This window comes from Notothenia rossii (assembly GCF_949606895.1).
Source record: "Notothenia rossii genome assembly, chromosome: 6".
Classification (NCBI taxonomy): Eukaryota; Metazoa; Chordata; class Actinopteri; order Perciformes; family Nototheniidae; genus Notothenia; species Notothenia rossii.
The window spans coordinates 76,703,889-76,720,246 of record NC_136909.1 but is presented as its reverse complement, the minus strand read 5'-3'; the positions used below and the strand labels follow the sequence as shown (position 1 = coordinate 76,720,246).

The 16,358-nt window shown below is 43.6% G+C and overlaps 1 protein-coding gene across 4 annotated transcripts in view; it reads right to left on the bottom strand.

Moving 5' to 3' along the window:
- Positions 1–16,358, bottom strand: part of LOC307044483 (transcription factor COE3) — a 67,217-nt gene that overhangs the window by 21,058 nt on the left and 29,801 nt on the right. For all 4 annotated transcript variants that reach the window (XM_079689760.1, XM_079689762.1, XM_079689761.1 and 1 more), the window contains exons 7-8: positions 6,746–6,827; positions 4,604–4,721 (exon numbers count right to left, since the gene is read on the bottom strand). In XM_079689760.1, the coding sequence (XP_079545886.1) occupies positions 4,604–4,721; positions 6,746–6,827 (200 nt within the window). The remainder of the gene's footprint in view (positions 1–4,603; positions 4,722–6,745; positions 6,828–16,358) is intronic.

Here is a 16,358-nt window from a genome sequence, read left to right as displayed (position 1 = left end):
GACACATTACGGCATCACCTCCATGTCTCTCTCACAAAGACGTATCATGGAAATTGCCGCTGGAAAAAAAATGATGGATTTGTCCTTTAAGGCATGAGAATCAAAACCATTTATCAGCGCGCTGGAGTGGTGTAGTTAAGCAGACCCTTCAAATGGTCCACTTCACAAAGGCTAAACGCCGGGCTCGCCAGGAAAATGATTTGATGGAGCAAATTATGTGTCAGGGCAAATGTAGCCATCAGAATTGATTAAGTATGCACCCGCATGTACAGTAAAATTTCAAAGTTGAACACATCTTAAATGAGTCAAGAATACGGGCTGTTAAAGTGGAAATGACAAGCTAAAGCTTTGCTGGTTCATGTTATTTCATTACCTTTGTCTGCATATGCAGTACAGTGAAGGCACACTGAGTGTAGTTTCAGGTTTCATAACGTGAAATGCACTCGTGAATTATTCAGATTGTGTTTTTTTCATTCTTTTTGTGATCGATTCAATCCATTTCATATTGTTTATTACAATGCTTTTCATCTGGCATGACTTCTGCTACGTAGCTCTGCCATTCATCAACCGTCCGGGTTGTTATTATAATCTAATTTGAGTGATCTGGTGCCTCGCATTCACTGTCATTTGATGCATTACCTTAATATGGTGTTCAGCACAACACCGTGTTTACAACAGAAATAGCATGACAGCTAGCCATAAAATAGCAATATCAAATTTAATCTATTTCCATCAATATCTTTTAATACACTATGAATTGTGAATGTTTTTTTCTACTCGTCAAAATGTGAGTAACTATTTCAGCAAGTTCTCTCTTTCTTTACAAGCTCACTTCTAAACCTCTATTATCCTTTCTATCCAGTAAGTAAATCACAGTCGGCCATTGTTGTATGGATCACCTCCGACAAGACATCTCCCTTTGTTTGCCTTGCTGTTGGGTCTGTTCAGGTCATGTTTGCTCTCTCTCGCTGCCCATAAAGTGCACACACACACATCGGTACTACAGGGAATCTGACTTTAACAGGCGCTGTTGACTTCATGCTAATCACCTCGTACAGATTTTCATTTGTGAGGCCTGGAGGAGTGACATTTGCTTTCCTTAATTGCGAAGCGGAGCGTCTGAAAGAGGACCAACCCTCTATGGGCATGCTGGGCCCCCTCTAAGGGCCTGACCTTCATCAGTGCGGACGATTACAGCAAATAATTCACCCTTCAAAATTACTGTAAACAAATTGACTTTGGGGATGAGAGAGAGTGGGGGCAGGAAGAAGGAGGAGGAAAGAAAAAGTGCCTGATGGTGACGGCGACTGTTGGGGGGCAGCTGGAGCCTGAAACCTACGACAGGCATACACAATCATGCACACACGCACACACACACAAACACAGACGCACCATCTCGGAAATCCCAGTGCCCCCACCCACACACAGAAGGACCCATGGAGAGGCAGCGACTGAGGCCCTAAGCCGTCCACCCTTCTGCCTCAAAATTTGCATATGTCTCAATGCACAGACATAGAGGGGAGCATGTGCTGAATGGGGACCGTGGCGAAGTGGATTACACAGTCAGTGCAGGCGATCTGATGACAGACACGCACAATGCCCCCTCAGCAGATGATAGGCATCATGAGGAGTGGACGGATGAGGATGCAAAGAGCCGGCTTGCCGTTGCGTCACTAAGTCTTTGCAAACTTTGCGCTACAGTAATGGAAATTCAATCTCATATGTCATAGCTTGTTTTTGTTTATTCTGGTCTGCTGAGTTGTTACCCTATCAATTTGGTCTGTGTGCTTGAATTTACTTCAAGATCCACTTTGCTGTGCAATGACCTCGGGCAGCCGATCTGTGATCCTCCCTAATCTTTCTCCTCAGTGGTTAGGGCTAGCCGTAGAGGACGTCAAAACTGATCTGAGATCTGAGCGGAGGAGGTCTCAGCTCTAGTATTGTGACACTCAAACAGGTCTGATGTGGCCCTGCGAAGCCGTCCTTTGTTCTGCCTGCTGAAATGTGTTGTAATTGTGCTGTGGGATGTCCAGATGGTCGGTTGATAGTGCAGCTGATGGGATTATACCTTTTACCTCTCCCTGGGCCATCTGTTCCCTTTGACTCTCTCTCTCTCTCTGTGTCTCTCTCTCCCTCTGCCTCTCACTCACTCTTAACCTCTCTCTCTCATTCTCTCTCCTTCTCTTTCTCCTTTCCTTCTATCCCTTTTCCCCCTTCCTTCTTTTTTCCCTCTCTTTCTTCCTCTTAGGCCCAGCAGTCTGGATTCACTTGTCTTTATTGCATAAACCCTAACAGCATTACAGCCACTTGGCATGCAAATGAGGCAGGCGCTGCAGGCTCTGTGCTGAGTCTCCTATATTGTCTGGGGCTCTATAATGGTGGAACTGAGCTGAGGAACGTGTGTGTGTGTGTGTGTGTGTGTGTGTGTGTGTGTGTGTGTGTGTGTGTGTGTGTGTGTGTGTGTGTGTGTGTGTGTGTGTGTGAGTGAGAGTGAGAGAAAGCGTCTGTGTGCGTCGGTGCTGCGCTGTTCGTGTGTGTCTGCATGTGTGGGGGGTGATGCTCTGTGTGTGAAAGACCCGGCTATTTGTGAGCATGTTTATGCACCTTTGAGCCTGAATCTATACATGTTTGAGTGACAGGCAGTCACAAAGCACATTCGTGTCTGAATGCATAATATGCTTGTTGTGTGACAGTACACACAAGTGAACCAAAATGTCACATGGTGAGATTCAGTCTGTCACACACAGGCTATCCCGTATGTGGGCCAATAGGGGGCAGCACCTCTTGATCAATGTGAGCAAGTCAGTGCAAGTGCAGTGTGAGCTGAGAGTGAGGATGCCTCTCTGTTTCAGCCACACACAGTCAGTCAGCCACATTTCTGAGGCTTCTCGCCCATTGAACTCTTGAGGAAGAATGTGTTGCTAATTTAAAGCACGCTGTCTGTCTGCCTGATAGTTGTCAGAGCACTATGGAAGACATGGCTCGAATTACATTTTATGGCCAAGTCTCCTTTTCTCACGTCTCTGTTTGTTAAAGGTGACTCAAACAAAGCCGGCAATCATTGTTGATGCATGTTAAATTAGTTTGTTATGGTGCTGAGTCTGAGAGAAAAAAGAAAAAAAAGAAGAAGATCTAAACTTGTGAGGTCACACGTGGTTAAGCAGAGGGAAGGTGTATTAAAGTTATTAGACAAAGACATGTTCAACTGGGCGGTTGACAATAGCGTCTTTTCTTGCTTTACGGGGCGTCACTCTGCTGCTTTGAAGAGTGTGGTGAAGAGAGGAAGAAAGGGATGGGTTGGGGTAACCTGTAAAGAACACAAGCGCACACACTCACACACACATATATAGAGACACACAAAACACACGGGATCCCATGGGAGAGGGGGAACATGGAGGCGAGGGCTCAACCTCTTTAATTGCTCCCCTCATTAAGAAACTGGTTGCTAGGCGATCCACACCTATCGTGTCATAAACGTGAAACACACAAACAGAACGTCAGCGAACATAATGACTTTGGTGCTCCGGGCAGGACTTTAATTATTTGATTTTGTTCTCCAGTAGAGGAGTCATTAATAAAGACAAAAACAAATAGATTAGCTATATCCCCCACTAGGACCGGAGAGCACCGAGATATATTAATTGTCTAGTTTTTTTTTTTATTAGTCATTGTTGTATTAAACATTACATTTGCTTTTGGTGATAGAACCATTAATGCCCATTAATGTGTAGAGAAGCTTGTTTTAGTCAGTGGTGTATATAAACTGTTTGCCCAGCCATAATTGGCTCTTGAAATCTGAAGATAAGCAATTTGCACAATTGGCCCAAGTCAGTTTCTTTTTTATTTCGATCTTTCAGCTGCGTGTGCTCCCATCTGCGAGTGGAGGCCATGAGGGTCATAAGGTTACGTTTAGTGCATTTTACTTTTTGGATTTCCCATGGTTTGGTGGTCCTTCTTTTTTCCCTTTTGGCTGAGCAGGCAATCAGTCTATCATATGGAATCAGTTGGAAGAAAAACAGTAAGTTCTGTTTTTCTCATAGCCGCCCCCCCCTCCACACACACGCAGACATGCACACGCACACACACACACACACGCACACACACACACCATCAACCCACTCCCCCCTCCCCCCTCCTTTCACTCTTTCTCCTTCCTCCCCCTGTTTCAGCTCACTCACAGCTAAATCTGCAGAACCCAATGACAGGAAATTGACCTCACAGCAAAATTCTTAAGCAATTTGATCATGTTTCACATGGGCTTTTAGGACAAATGTAGGTGCATTAGGAGACTGGAAGTAGTAAAACATTTTAAAATCGTGAATGAGCCTGAGTATTACCCTCATCAATAGTGATATCGACAAAACAAATACACAGAGTAGTGCATGCTGTTTCTAGTAAAGAAAGCAAGAATGGAGGCACAAAGAAACTTTAAAAGTGAAATGAAAGTGATGGAGGAACTAATGATTCAAAGGAACTAATAGCAACTATGTGTGTGTGTTTTGTAAAAAAAAGGTTTGATGTCTAAAAGACACTACAAAAAGAAAATGGAGCAAATTATAAGATGTAAAAATGTGCCTACCATTCTCCAGATAAGGAGGCGTACCTTCTGAAGGGTCGAGTCTGCGAGCCCTTCGCCCGTGCTTGGAGTTGTTGTGTACGAACATGTTGTCGGAGACAGCCAGGACATGGCCGTCCACATTGACGGTCGTCGATACGACAACCTGCAACAGAAGTGAAGGTGAAACATGCAATTTAATACATTGTTGGGAAAAAAAGAAAAGCTGAGACATATGGTTATAATGACAGCCTCACTAGTTCTCTGGGGTACAGGGGATACATGAATGCTTTAGAAACTCTGCTGTGTCCAGGTACATGCCCGTGTGCTATTGATTACTATTGTCAAACCTCATGAGTGGTTGCTCTCTTTAGAGATATCGCATTACAGTAACCCGGCTTCTCAGCCATTTTGTTTTTGCTTTTTAGTGTCTTGCATTTGTGTGCAGCTAATTGACTTTTCAATCACTAAACTACCATTTCCGTTTGCTGACATCATAGCAGAAGCTCAGAATTATTGATCAGCTTGTCCATCTATTTGAGGATGGAAGGCCTCCCTTTTAAAATATTACTGGAGTCATTAGCAACTGAACCGTGCTCCATCCCATTACTCTGCAAACATTTTACTAGGATCATATTCCAAGCCACACTTCATATTTCATAATGCTTATTTTTGTTGTTGTTTTTTGGATACCACATCTCCAAACAGTGAGTCGCATGTGAATGGCCAAAGTGTTTCTGAGCCGGAAACAGAGAGCCCCTCTCAGGTTTGCTTCGCCGGTAAGTGACCTCGGTGTAGCAGTGGAATTTAGGGGGGCGCTTTTTTTTTTGGTTGGTTTGGGAAAGGTGGGGGTGTAAGGGGGAGGGGGGGAGAGAAGGGGAAGTGAAAGAGCTCCATTCTTGTGAGCAGGTTCAGAGCTGGGCCAAGCTGAGGATGATGGATTGGGCCCTCTCTGGCCTCCAGCTGGTTTTTGGGGGTAATAAGTGGAGTGGAAGGCATGCAGAATACACAACTTTGGCTACAGAAACACCTATGCTGGAGCATCTGGGAAATGTATTTAGGGAGGAAATGGTATACTAACTGTTGGATGGAAGAAAAAGGGCTGAACATCAGCAAAAAAAAAAATCTAAATCCTGATGTTTTAGACTTAATGTAAATGTTTAAGTTAAAAAAGCTAAAAACGTTTTGTTCTTAAATTCCTTTTGACACACAGGACCGAGAGGTGAAGCCCACTGGCTGTCATGCATCAGTCCACATTCACCCTTAGGGGAGAATTGAGGAGGCAGGGGAGGTCTGATGGTGACATCAGGAGGGGACATCCTGTCTTTTCTGTTTCATGTCCAGGCTTCCTCCTGGAGGATGCTGGCTGGTGTGTCTATCACAGAACAGAGCTGTGTCTGACGGACGCCCTCTTGTAGTTTGTCGCTATCCTGATAGGACAAATCACACTAAACTCTCTCACCTTGACCTAGAGGGCTGCTCGTGGTGAAAGTGTCTGGGTAAAATGGATGGATACATGGATCAGCAGGCGGGGGGGTGGGGCTCGATAATTTCAAGGATCAACTCCTTGACGCATTAGAAGCGAGAGGGTTAAAGAAGCTGTAAAAGTGCTCAACGGTCATGTCCTTTTAGTGTAAATCGCACAATTTTATCAGCCCACAATAATGATGGTTTTCAGATGGCTTAAGATGGTTTTCATTGGCTTTACAGTGCACTGCATATGTGTGAGTTTAAGTGTATGCATATGTGGGTAAGAATGAGAGAGGGATGTAGTGAAAGTAAATATATGCACTCCAGCTTGTATGGGCATCCATCCATATGTGTGTGCGTCTGCGTGCTTGCGCATATGTGTGTATAAGAAGGTATGCGTTTCCGCTGCCAGACAGATCCTGAGTTAACACTGTTGTTACATGTGGTTGGATCGTCCTCCCCTCTGCGCTGAGGCTCAGAAAGCTGTCAGGAACACAATTGATGGCACTCTTAAATCCTATATCCTTATTTGTGTCAGATGGTATTCCCTAATAAATATTCTGTCCAGAGCGCACAGGATACAAAATCCCTCACTCTCTCTTTCCCTGGGTTTTGCCTCCTTCAGTGCCAATAATAGAATTGAATTCATATGTGTGTCGATGTGACTTAGTGTAGCTGTGCATTTGTCACAGAGGGGAATTTGTGTGAGACTTCAGTCACCTGGAATCTGCGCATGTCTCTCGGATTCCCTGCATTCTTCAGACAGTTCTGATTGCACTTGAGGAAGAACTTGAGGAAGAATCTGAAAGAAAGCACAAAACAAAAGGAAACCCGATTAATTACACATTTTTTAAAAACCAAGTTATGGAACATTATCGTGAGAAGGATCAAACACTCCCACATCAAATACAACGTGATATTGGATTATTTCAGTTTAGGAAGTGGCCGATTTATTTACTTCCGCCAAACAATCAAGCGCATCAGTCTCTTTGTCATCTCATCCCCTCACCTGAGTTCATGGGTCTTTCCCAACACCCATCTGCCACTAACATACAGAAAGTCACTTGATATTCCACCCACCTCTTTAATCCCAGGACACCCCCTGTGCAATTAAAGTACTCCTGTTCAATAGGGAAGCAAATGAGGCCCACCTGTGACCAGGTCTTGTTTGAAGAGCATCAGGGATAAAGGACCTAACAAGGTGGGAGCGCGCCACAAAACTTATAGTCCTGTCAGGCAATTAGGCGGACACTCTTGGGACCACAGTATGCCGCACACACACAGACATACAACGCATACACACACCCATGCACTTGTGGGTGGGTGAGGCAATTATGCCACAAATTACAACCTGGCTAATCGTCTCTGAACAAATGTCACGTCTGAGTGAGATCTGGGCTTGGTTAGTTTGTAAGCTGCCTTCCTGTCCTTCTCTCAGGTCTCGCAAAATGTATTGATGAAGCCGCGCGCTAAGAGCTGTTTATCAAATGTGGCGCCAAGACATAAAACAGTTAAAAAGAGGAAAATTAACAACATGGCAAATAAGACATATTGTCTCGGATTTAGCCTATTGTGTCAACTCTTACACAACCACACAGAATAAACAATGTAATTGACTTGTTTTTCTAAATTCTCCCTAAAGAATCATGACTGATTGTGCCTTCGCTTTCTGCTATTCATTAAAAAAATACCGTGCTGAGATATTTATTTTTCATCACATTGCACGAGCGTTACTATATGCAATTCTGTGGTTTCTATTGTAACACAACTTTGGCTCACAGAATCACAGTGGCTCATTGGATTACCATAGATTGCACCATAGATTGCATGGCCATTTCATTCCGCTAAATATAGTGGCTTGTGTGGCCTGAGAGGACGCTTTCACAACACTTAAGACTACTCCTTCACCCAGTGGGATCCTGGCCAGGCCATAAATCAGAGTCTGAAATGACCCTTCTAACCCTGGCCACATTAACACATGCACTGGTCATTTAGAAGCGTTCTTCGATAGACTCCTATACCTTGTGCTTAACTGAGGACCCAGGAGGGGAAGGAAAGGTGAGAAAATATTTTCACTCCACATCCAAGGAGCTTTGGCTTGAACATCAATAAAAGACGTTTTAACCCATGCCAGAATGCTGATTGCCTGTCGGTGTGTGGCGAGCCCATAAAAAACCTGACTTGTCATTAGTGCATTTCGCTTGATTGTGTTCACTGTGTTTTCGGGTTGCATCTGTTGGCTGATCATCAAAATGACCATTATGTACTCTAATTCCCTGACCCTGTTTTTATTTCCCCAAAGAGTCATAATGTAGAGCAGCAGACATCTGCGGAAAGCAGACCTGAAATACGACTTTTATTTGTCTGTCGCCTCTCATACAGATTGGGTAAGGCCAGTGTGAGTGTTTGTGTGTGTATCTGCGTGCACATCTACATGCATATGTGTGTGTGAGCTTGTGCATGGGCTTGCATAACCCGTTGGTGAATTTATTGTGGAGCAAGAGACAGAATACATTTCAGAGGCAATGCATTGACTTCATAAAAGAAAAACATTACTTCCAGAGTTGTTTCCTTTCTTGGATACTTTAATGCTTTTACATACTCTTCCTACTACAGCAAAACCAAAAGTTAAGAACCAATAAACACAAGGAATGGAGTGCCCACGCTATCATAAAGAGGCTCCTTTATGTTTACTGTTATGAAGGCAATTAAGCACAATTTCTCTTCTAAAAAGATAAGCTTAATTTTCATAGTCCACAGCCGTGGCAGCGCTATAGCATCCATTACATTTGAGTTGGTTAAGATTCTCCATGAGCACAGTGCAAATTGGTCCTTGGTGAGAAGGAGAGCAATTAAGACAAGGCCCCTCTCTCTCTCTTTTACTTCTTAAATATCTACAGAAGTTTGTGCTGGTGTTTTGGCACGCACAGAGACAAAAGGAGGTTGTTTAATTGTTTTTTAATGGGATATCAAGTCGTCGCTGCCATTAGATGTTGGCAATGGAGGGCAAAGGGGGATAGAGAGAAAGAATGAACTGCAATTAGGTTTGATTAAAGCTATCCTTCTCAATAATCAGCTGTTCTGACAGGACAGGGGGACCCTGGTGGCCGCTGAGATGGAGGAAGGTGTTGAGTGATATTAAGGCCAATGAAGGGGATATTAACATGGCTAATTAAAGCTCTTCCAAAGCCGGGAGAGGAGGCTCTCAGTGGACCTCACTGGATGAAATAATCGGCCAAGGCAGCTATCAGTTGGAGGAGAGAGAGGAAGGGAGTGTGGGTAGGGGTGGGGTGTAGTCCATCTGAGGGAAGGGGGGAGTAGAGGGAGGGATAGTGGGAGGCGTAAAGGAAAACTATGAAGTGTGAAGAAAGACAAAGAGGAAGACATCGACAGGCATATAGAGAAAGACTTCCAGGGCAGCCACGGAAGCTCATTTTGACATCAAGCCTCTCCGTCTGCATGCCTCCGGTCTGCCAGTATAAGTAAGACCTGACATCAGCTTTTATCTCCGACAGCTCGTCATACAGGTCCACAAATCAACGTTAAAACAATCCTGCTCATGCCTTGGTATAAGGCAATTAATACGATTCTCCCGTAGTACCTCCATGCTCGCCCGCTGCCGAAGCTACTAATCATGCCATAATGATTTCTCTCCCTCTGGTCAAAGGGGAAATAGATTGTCTCTTTAGTAATGCAGCAGGCTCGGTGCCTTCCACTCCCTGGCTTCACAGACCCGGTAATTGAGGAGAAAAAGGCCGACTTTGGCACTTTGACTGATTTGAGGGCTGCTAGACCCTCTTATCTTTACTCTGATCATTTTAGGCTGACACTCAAAGGAAGACCCATCGCCCTAATTCTAGCTCACCCTCTCGCATCATCAAACAGAGGGGGAACAGGAAGAAAAAAAGAAGAGAGAGAGAGAGGAAAAAAACAAACAGGCAGGGTGAAGAAGGCCTTCTCTCATTTAAATGGCCAACTTAATTGCAGGGTTGATGTCACTCATGCATTAATGTCCATCCCTTTGATTTGAGTGAAGAGGGCAAATAAGGATAATGCTGTATTATTAAGGAGGCTCCACCGGCAGTGGAGGCCAGCTCTCCTGTCAATGTCACTCTTTTATCCATTCATTTTCGGATTTGTGTTATTATTAATGACTCGTATAAAAAAATGTAAATCCGAATTTCTTTTCACTCCTTGTTTCTTAGATAACAGAAACAACGCTATATATTTCAGTTTGAACCTTATTGTACAAAAGAGCTTCCCCTTATTTGTTTAGGTCGTTATACAATACACTGACAGATGGCCACAGTATTTGTAAGAGTCAGAGTACAATCTGCTGACACCAGATCTCTACGCTGAGATAGTAGTACACGGGTCAATAGCGTATCGGATTTCCAAAACGCCGGGGTCTTAATGTCAAGCCTCCTGCCTCTCCTACCTACTGCTCCAGTTATTAGGCACTCCACTGAACTGCATTCAGATCCCTGTTGTGACAAGGCGGAGCAGGTAAAACGAGAAATAGAGACACTTATAGATCTTAATCTTACCGAGCACTTATTTATGCAACTGAGGGGTCTTGGATATATATGCCAGTTAAGTCCCTGGGAGGCCCTAGCGGAGCTGCGTGGACATTTATGTCGTATTCTGGTTCACCGCTGTCTTCTCTCGTCAAGCAGAGCTGTTTTTCTCGCCTTAGCTGAAGTAAACCACAGCACATTAACAATATTTGCTCTACCCCTGTACAAGCGCCGAGGGACCAGACCCACAGATCCTATCACTTCTTTATCAGGGAACAAGTGCCTCACTATCCAGCCTTATTGGGTTTGGGAGATTAACCCCTTCCACTCACGGGCTCGGCCCATGTCCTCCGAGAGCAGCAAGCAGATGTCACTGTGATTATTATTGTTCAACATCAAATATCCCAAGTACATGTCTCGGAGAATTTATTGGGTATTTCCAAGGCCTTTTTTAGTTTTCATTCCTTTATTTTCTTCCGCTGCTATTGTCAGTTCATTTTGTTGTTTCATATTTCATATCTTTGTTGGTGGTGTGTTTGTGTGTTGGTGGGGGTGACAAATAATGTATGTGCTTCCTCTGCACCCTAACATGTAGCTGTGTCCCTCCATTCATCCCTCTTTACCCTCTCCTCCACCATCCCCCCATTTCTCTAATGGGCAGAGTGGCATTGACATTATTTCACTTGAGGATCCCTCACTCTGTCAATCCCTCTTCATTTAGTCCATGGCTACAGGACTCATTATGGTATCTCTTCCTCCTTCTCTCTGTCTCGTACTCTCACTCATTTTCCTCACCTCCTGTCTCGCTTGCTCTCTGGCTCTCTCTCTCTCTCTCTCCGGACACTGTTAGTTTCTTACTTAAGAGAATAGCTCGTCTTCACAAATGGTTTTGCGTCAAACCCACTCCTAGCAAGCCCCCACTGATTCCCTTCAGGCTTTGGCACAGGTTTACTGTAACAGATTAGACGAACACTCGGATCTCCTGCTAACTATCCATCACTTGCTAACAGTGGACTAAGGCTGTGTACTTTATGCAGCTTTTAGCTCCAGCCCGCCACATACTGCATGTTTAGCCCCGAGCTTTCTCTCTGCCTCTCCCATCCCCTCACATCAAGATACTGCTGAGGCTGTGTACTGTTGCACGCTGCTCTTTGTTTTACTCTGAATACGCCTTTTCTCTACCACGACTTTGAACACAATATAATAAGACACAAAACATAAATAATTCTGCGTTGTTTTGTCTTGCGTGGCCCTGTTGTAAAAACGAATGAAACACTGGTTGCCGCTGTAGAGCCAACATCATCTACATCCAAACTGGGCTTCATAAATATTAGTGAATCATCACCGGCAACCACAAACCGGCGTGATGATGATTACTGATAATGGCTATGACAGTCTCAGCGAAGTCGGCCGTGAGGTTGCTGGAATAATGAAAAAAAATCACCCACATAAACAATGCAGCTCTCTGGAATATTTACTCTGCTCAACAGCTGGACTGCAGAGAGGTGTCTCCAGGTTATTTTTGCGAAGGAGGGAGAAATACCGTGCTTTGATTACTGGTCAGCATCGGAGCTTGGGGCCTAAGGAAATACCAGTCAGCACCTCCCTGCACTAGTGAGATGAAAGATAAGCATATGTTGGAGTAACTGGCGGGGGTGAATAGTAGTATTTAGGGTGTTGGACGTGGGGTTCTGGAAGGCCCCAGAGCCAGTCTACAATGAGAGCCATACAGCGTCTCTCTCCTGTGGCACCTTGGAGCGATCAGAGCCGGGCAGAGGAACGCAGCTCTACAGGCAGAGCCAGCAGGGGGGCTTTGACCGTTTACCCGCAGCCATGCTGGATCCAGCATGGCTGTGGGGGCTTATTTGCATGTGTATTTGTGCGTGTGTGAAATATAGGTCGTGAGCCAGTGGTTTTGCTGTGTGTCCATGCATGCTCAAATGTATGCGAGTGTATTTCTACATCATATTATTACTAATGTATAATACATACATCTAAAGTGGCTGTCAGGACTGGTCAGTCATCATAAAACATGAGGCAGCCACTCTGACATCGCAGCCACATTAACGCATTCTCAGAAGGAGAAAAAAAACAAAAAAACACCCACTGTGGACTGTCATGTAGGCAGGGGGGGATAGAGACAGAAAGACAGAGAGCGGGTCGGTGCTTAAAGCTAACAGGTAACCTTTCTGTGCACCTAGGACAAAGGCAGGGGGAAAAAGAAAATGTCAAATTAAGAGAGGCCAGGCAGAGAGACGTGGCTGCCATATTTGTGTGAAAGCCCAGTGCTGTTGGCAGCAGAGATGGCTGCTTTCTGATTCATCTGGGGCCGTATGGCAAAGCTTTGTCAGTCTGTGCGAGGTATAAATAATTCAGGGTGAGAGATGGCAATTACAGGGCCCTGCACAACCAAAATGAATATTTTATAAGGACTAAAACTGCCCTGGAATGAATCACACACATGGAGTCACACACACATACACACACATACACGCACACACACAAGCATAAGTGAATGTGTGCACACAGACACACATTCACCCAAACACACACACACACACACACACACACACACACACACACACACACACACACACACACACACACACACACACACACACACACACACACACACACACACACACACACACACACACACACACACACACACACACACACACACACACACACACACACACACACACACAAAGGTAGCACATATGAACCCTTAGCGGTGTTGTATTGTTGACAATATAACTATTTTATTATATAAACCCCTGCATTGTGGGTTAATAATGTTTAATATGCTTGCATGTGTGACTTCTCATAATATTTGGTTAAGGGTGAAAAAGCGTGTCAAATTGTTCTTCTATTGTATACAAATGTATTTACCGCCACAAACCAATATACCTGTTAAAGCTTTCAGTACCCTATTCAGTAGCCCGTTTGAAATACATTAGCAGAAAATGAAAAAATAAATGCGAGTGTTGTCAATATATAGAAAAGATCTACACAAAAAGAAGTCTCCAGAGACACCGAGCCTTTACTTTTGACCCTGTAAATATGGTCTTTGTGTGTGAGCAAAAGGGAGGGGAGGGGGGGCAAAATGCTAATGGAAAAAGATTAAACCCAAAAGCCGCCTGGAGCATTTACCTCTAAAGGGTTTTGTCTGTCAGGTTTCCTGCAAAAACTCTGTCTTTATAATTCTGAGACAAAAAATAACATTGTTCCCAAGTCCTGAGGAGCGCAGTGGCTTGGTTGAATGGCCATTGTGTGGGCCTAGCTAATGATACCTTAGCTTTTGTGAGAGGGAGGCCAGGTAGGTCTGTGACATCAGCGCCACACAAGTGCTTCTCTGTCCGGATGTTTAGGAAAGGATTTCGTCCATGGTGGGAAAAGGGTATGGAGAATAAACAGGTCCTGTTTTTGTACCTGCATTATAAACCCCTTTGCCTAAGACAGGGGTATCCTGAAAGAAAAAAAAAGCTTTTCTATTTTAAATCATAACCATTACTTTTATCTTGTTATGTGAATAAAATATATGTACATCAATTTCTGGAAGGAATTGCTTCAGCAGAGAATGATGTAATACCACGGGTGGGTTTTTCTTTTTTCTTCCTCTTTTTATTTCAGCGGGAGTGTGGGCGTTTTATTTGTCAGTCCAAAGGGAAGATGGCAACCCTCTGAGGGAGGAGAGACCCCAAGCATGAAGACACAGATCGCATGTGTTGGAAAAAGTGACAGCGAGGCAAATGCTAAGAGAAAGCTGCTTCCTTACCGAACCGCACACTGTTAGCGATACAGCTAGCTGTTGTGAAGGCAGCTGACAAACCCGTAGCGTGGCATGTCTCGCCCCGTTTGTGAGTTTTCAAAGAATATGATTTGCAAATAACATGAGTCTCTGGGCATAGACTGGGCATGTAAGTATGGTGAATAAAGCCCCCCTGCTCTGCTGAGGGAAACCCTTACTTGTCAGCTCAGTTCTTTGTCAGGAACTTGACAGATAAATAGACAGTGTTTTGCCGCACACTCCTCCTGCTTTATGTACACAGAGGCATGTGTCTGCTTCCACGTACAGGTTGACTTGCTTTAGGGAAGGAATTTGTTAAAAGATACCCCACCGCTTCTTGGGGCAATGACTGCAAATATTGTGGACCACTTCAGACAGCCTCAAACAACAAACAATGGGGGTTGATGTGTAACCAGATAAAACACAGATCGAATAGCTGGGTCTAAGCACCACTACAGGGCTTATTTTTCATGCAAATTACTACTAATGAGCTTCCTGAAATCTGACTAATTATATCAAAGTGATTTCTTTAATTAGTCTGTAATAATTCCTCGCATAAACATCATAGTAAACAGATTAAGCTATATAAAAATATCAATTTGTCACACTTTATACGAGATGCTGTGCAGTTGACGCTAATCTTGCTTCTCCAAAATGCCAAAGCAAACATTTATAAAAGAATTAAATATGTATTTAGAGAATGTTTGGTAACATTAAGGAAGCATATCTTTTGCATATTTGTCACGGTTTCCCCACAATGGTCTCTTTAACATAGGCTATGGGGAGGGCCTTTAAAGAATGAGAGGATATAATGAAGCAAGTGTAATCATTTAAACACATGTAGCTGGTGAGAGAGTTAATAATTCAATATAAGTATTTAAAACACAATATAAAGTTCTGTAATTAAAAGTAATAAAATATTGAACTAAAACTGAGATAATGTTATTTTAATCTGACATCAGAGATTACAGCACTGAATGACTGGAAACACTGCTTGTCAAATCGAAATACCTATTTGAAAAATAACAGAGGACTTCAGAAAAAGATAAGAAATTGCATTTATCTACCACTTTGCACCTCTTGTTAATCCAACAACATTCCCCAAACCCCTGAAGAGTAAAAATATCTAATACACTAGCAGTCACAAGAGAACTCGTACGACTACCGATCTTTCTGATACCCTCAATCTGCACTGAGATGGATTAAACATTCAATTTGTTACTCGCCAGACCACCACCTAGGTTCACCACTTACCATACAAATGGAAAACACGCTAGTAATCTATTAGCCTGCCTGGTCTGACACTGTATTATGTTGTATTTGTATTATATTTACTTCAGGGAAATTACGATTCAAGTCATATTTATCTTCATGTGGAAATGTGTGTCTAAATGGAAATCACCTATAGTGCGAGGGTAGATGCAGAGCAATACTAATGTGATCCATGAACCGTGCGATTTAGTCACCCTCTATGGATGCACTATGGGCTGATTCTACATATCAAACATGCTCTCCCCCTGTTAAAGCCCGTACCCAGAGCCCCCGATGCTGTTTGATAATTATTACGCTTACATTACAACACAAGACCTTGCCTGTGGAGCTGGAAGAGCCGCCCCCTTCCACGTAAACACACACGCACAGACACACATACATACACGCACACGCATGCACGCACGCCCTTTGTCATATACAGTAGTAAACAGCTTCCCAGTAAGCTGTTTGCACTTCACTGCCCGCTCTAGGAAATAAAAACAAAGAGCAAATTGAGGGTTTTGCGTCTCAGTGAATAAATAAGGTTGTTTTACTCACAGAATCCATTACCTTTTAAAACATGTGCCTAATGCGTTCAGCCTTTTCATTTTACAAACAAAGCCTAAATTAGGAATTAAATATATTCGTATTTAGATAACGGCATTAGCTTTATGACATCAATGTGAAAAAGTTGGACGCCATCCATATCATTCCCATGCTTCCATTGTTACGGTAAATTGCAATATTAATCCTGGCTCAAACCAACGTACTGTAG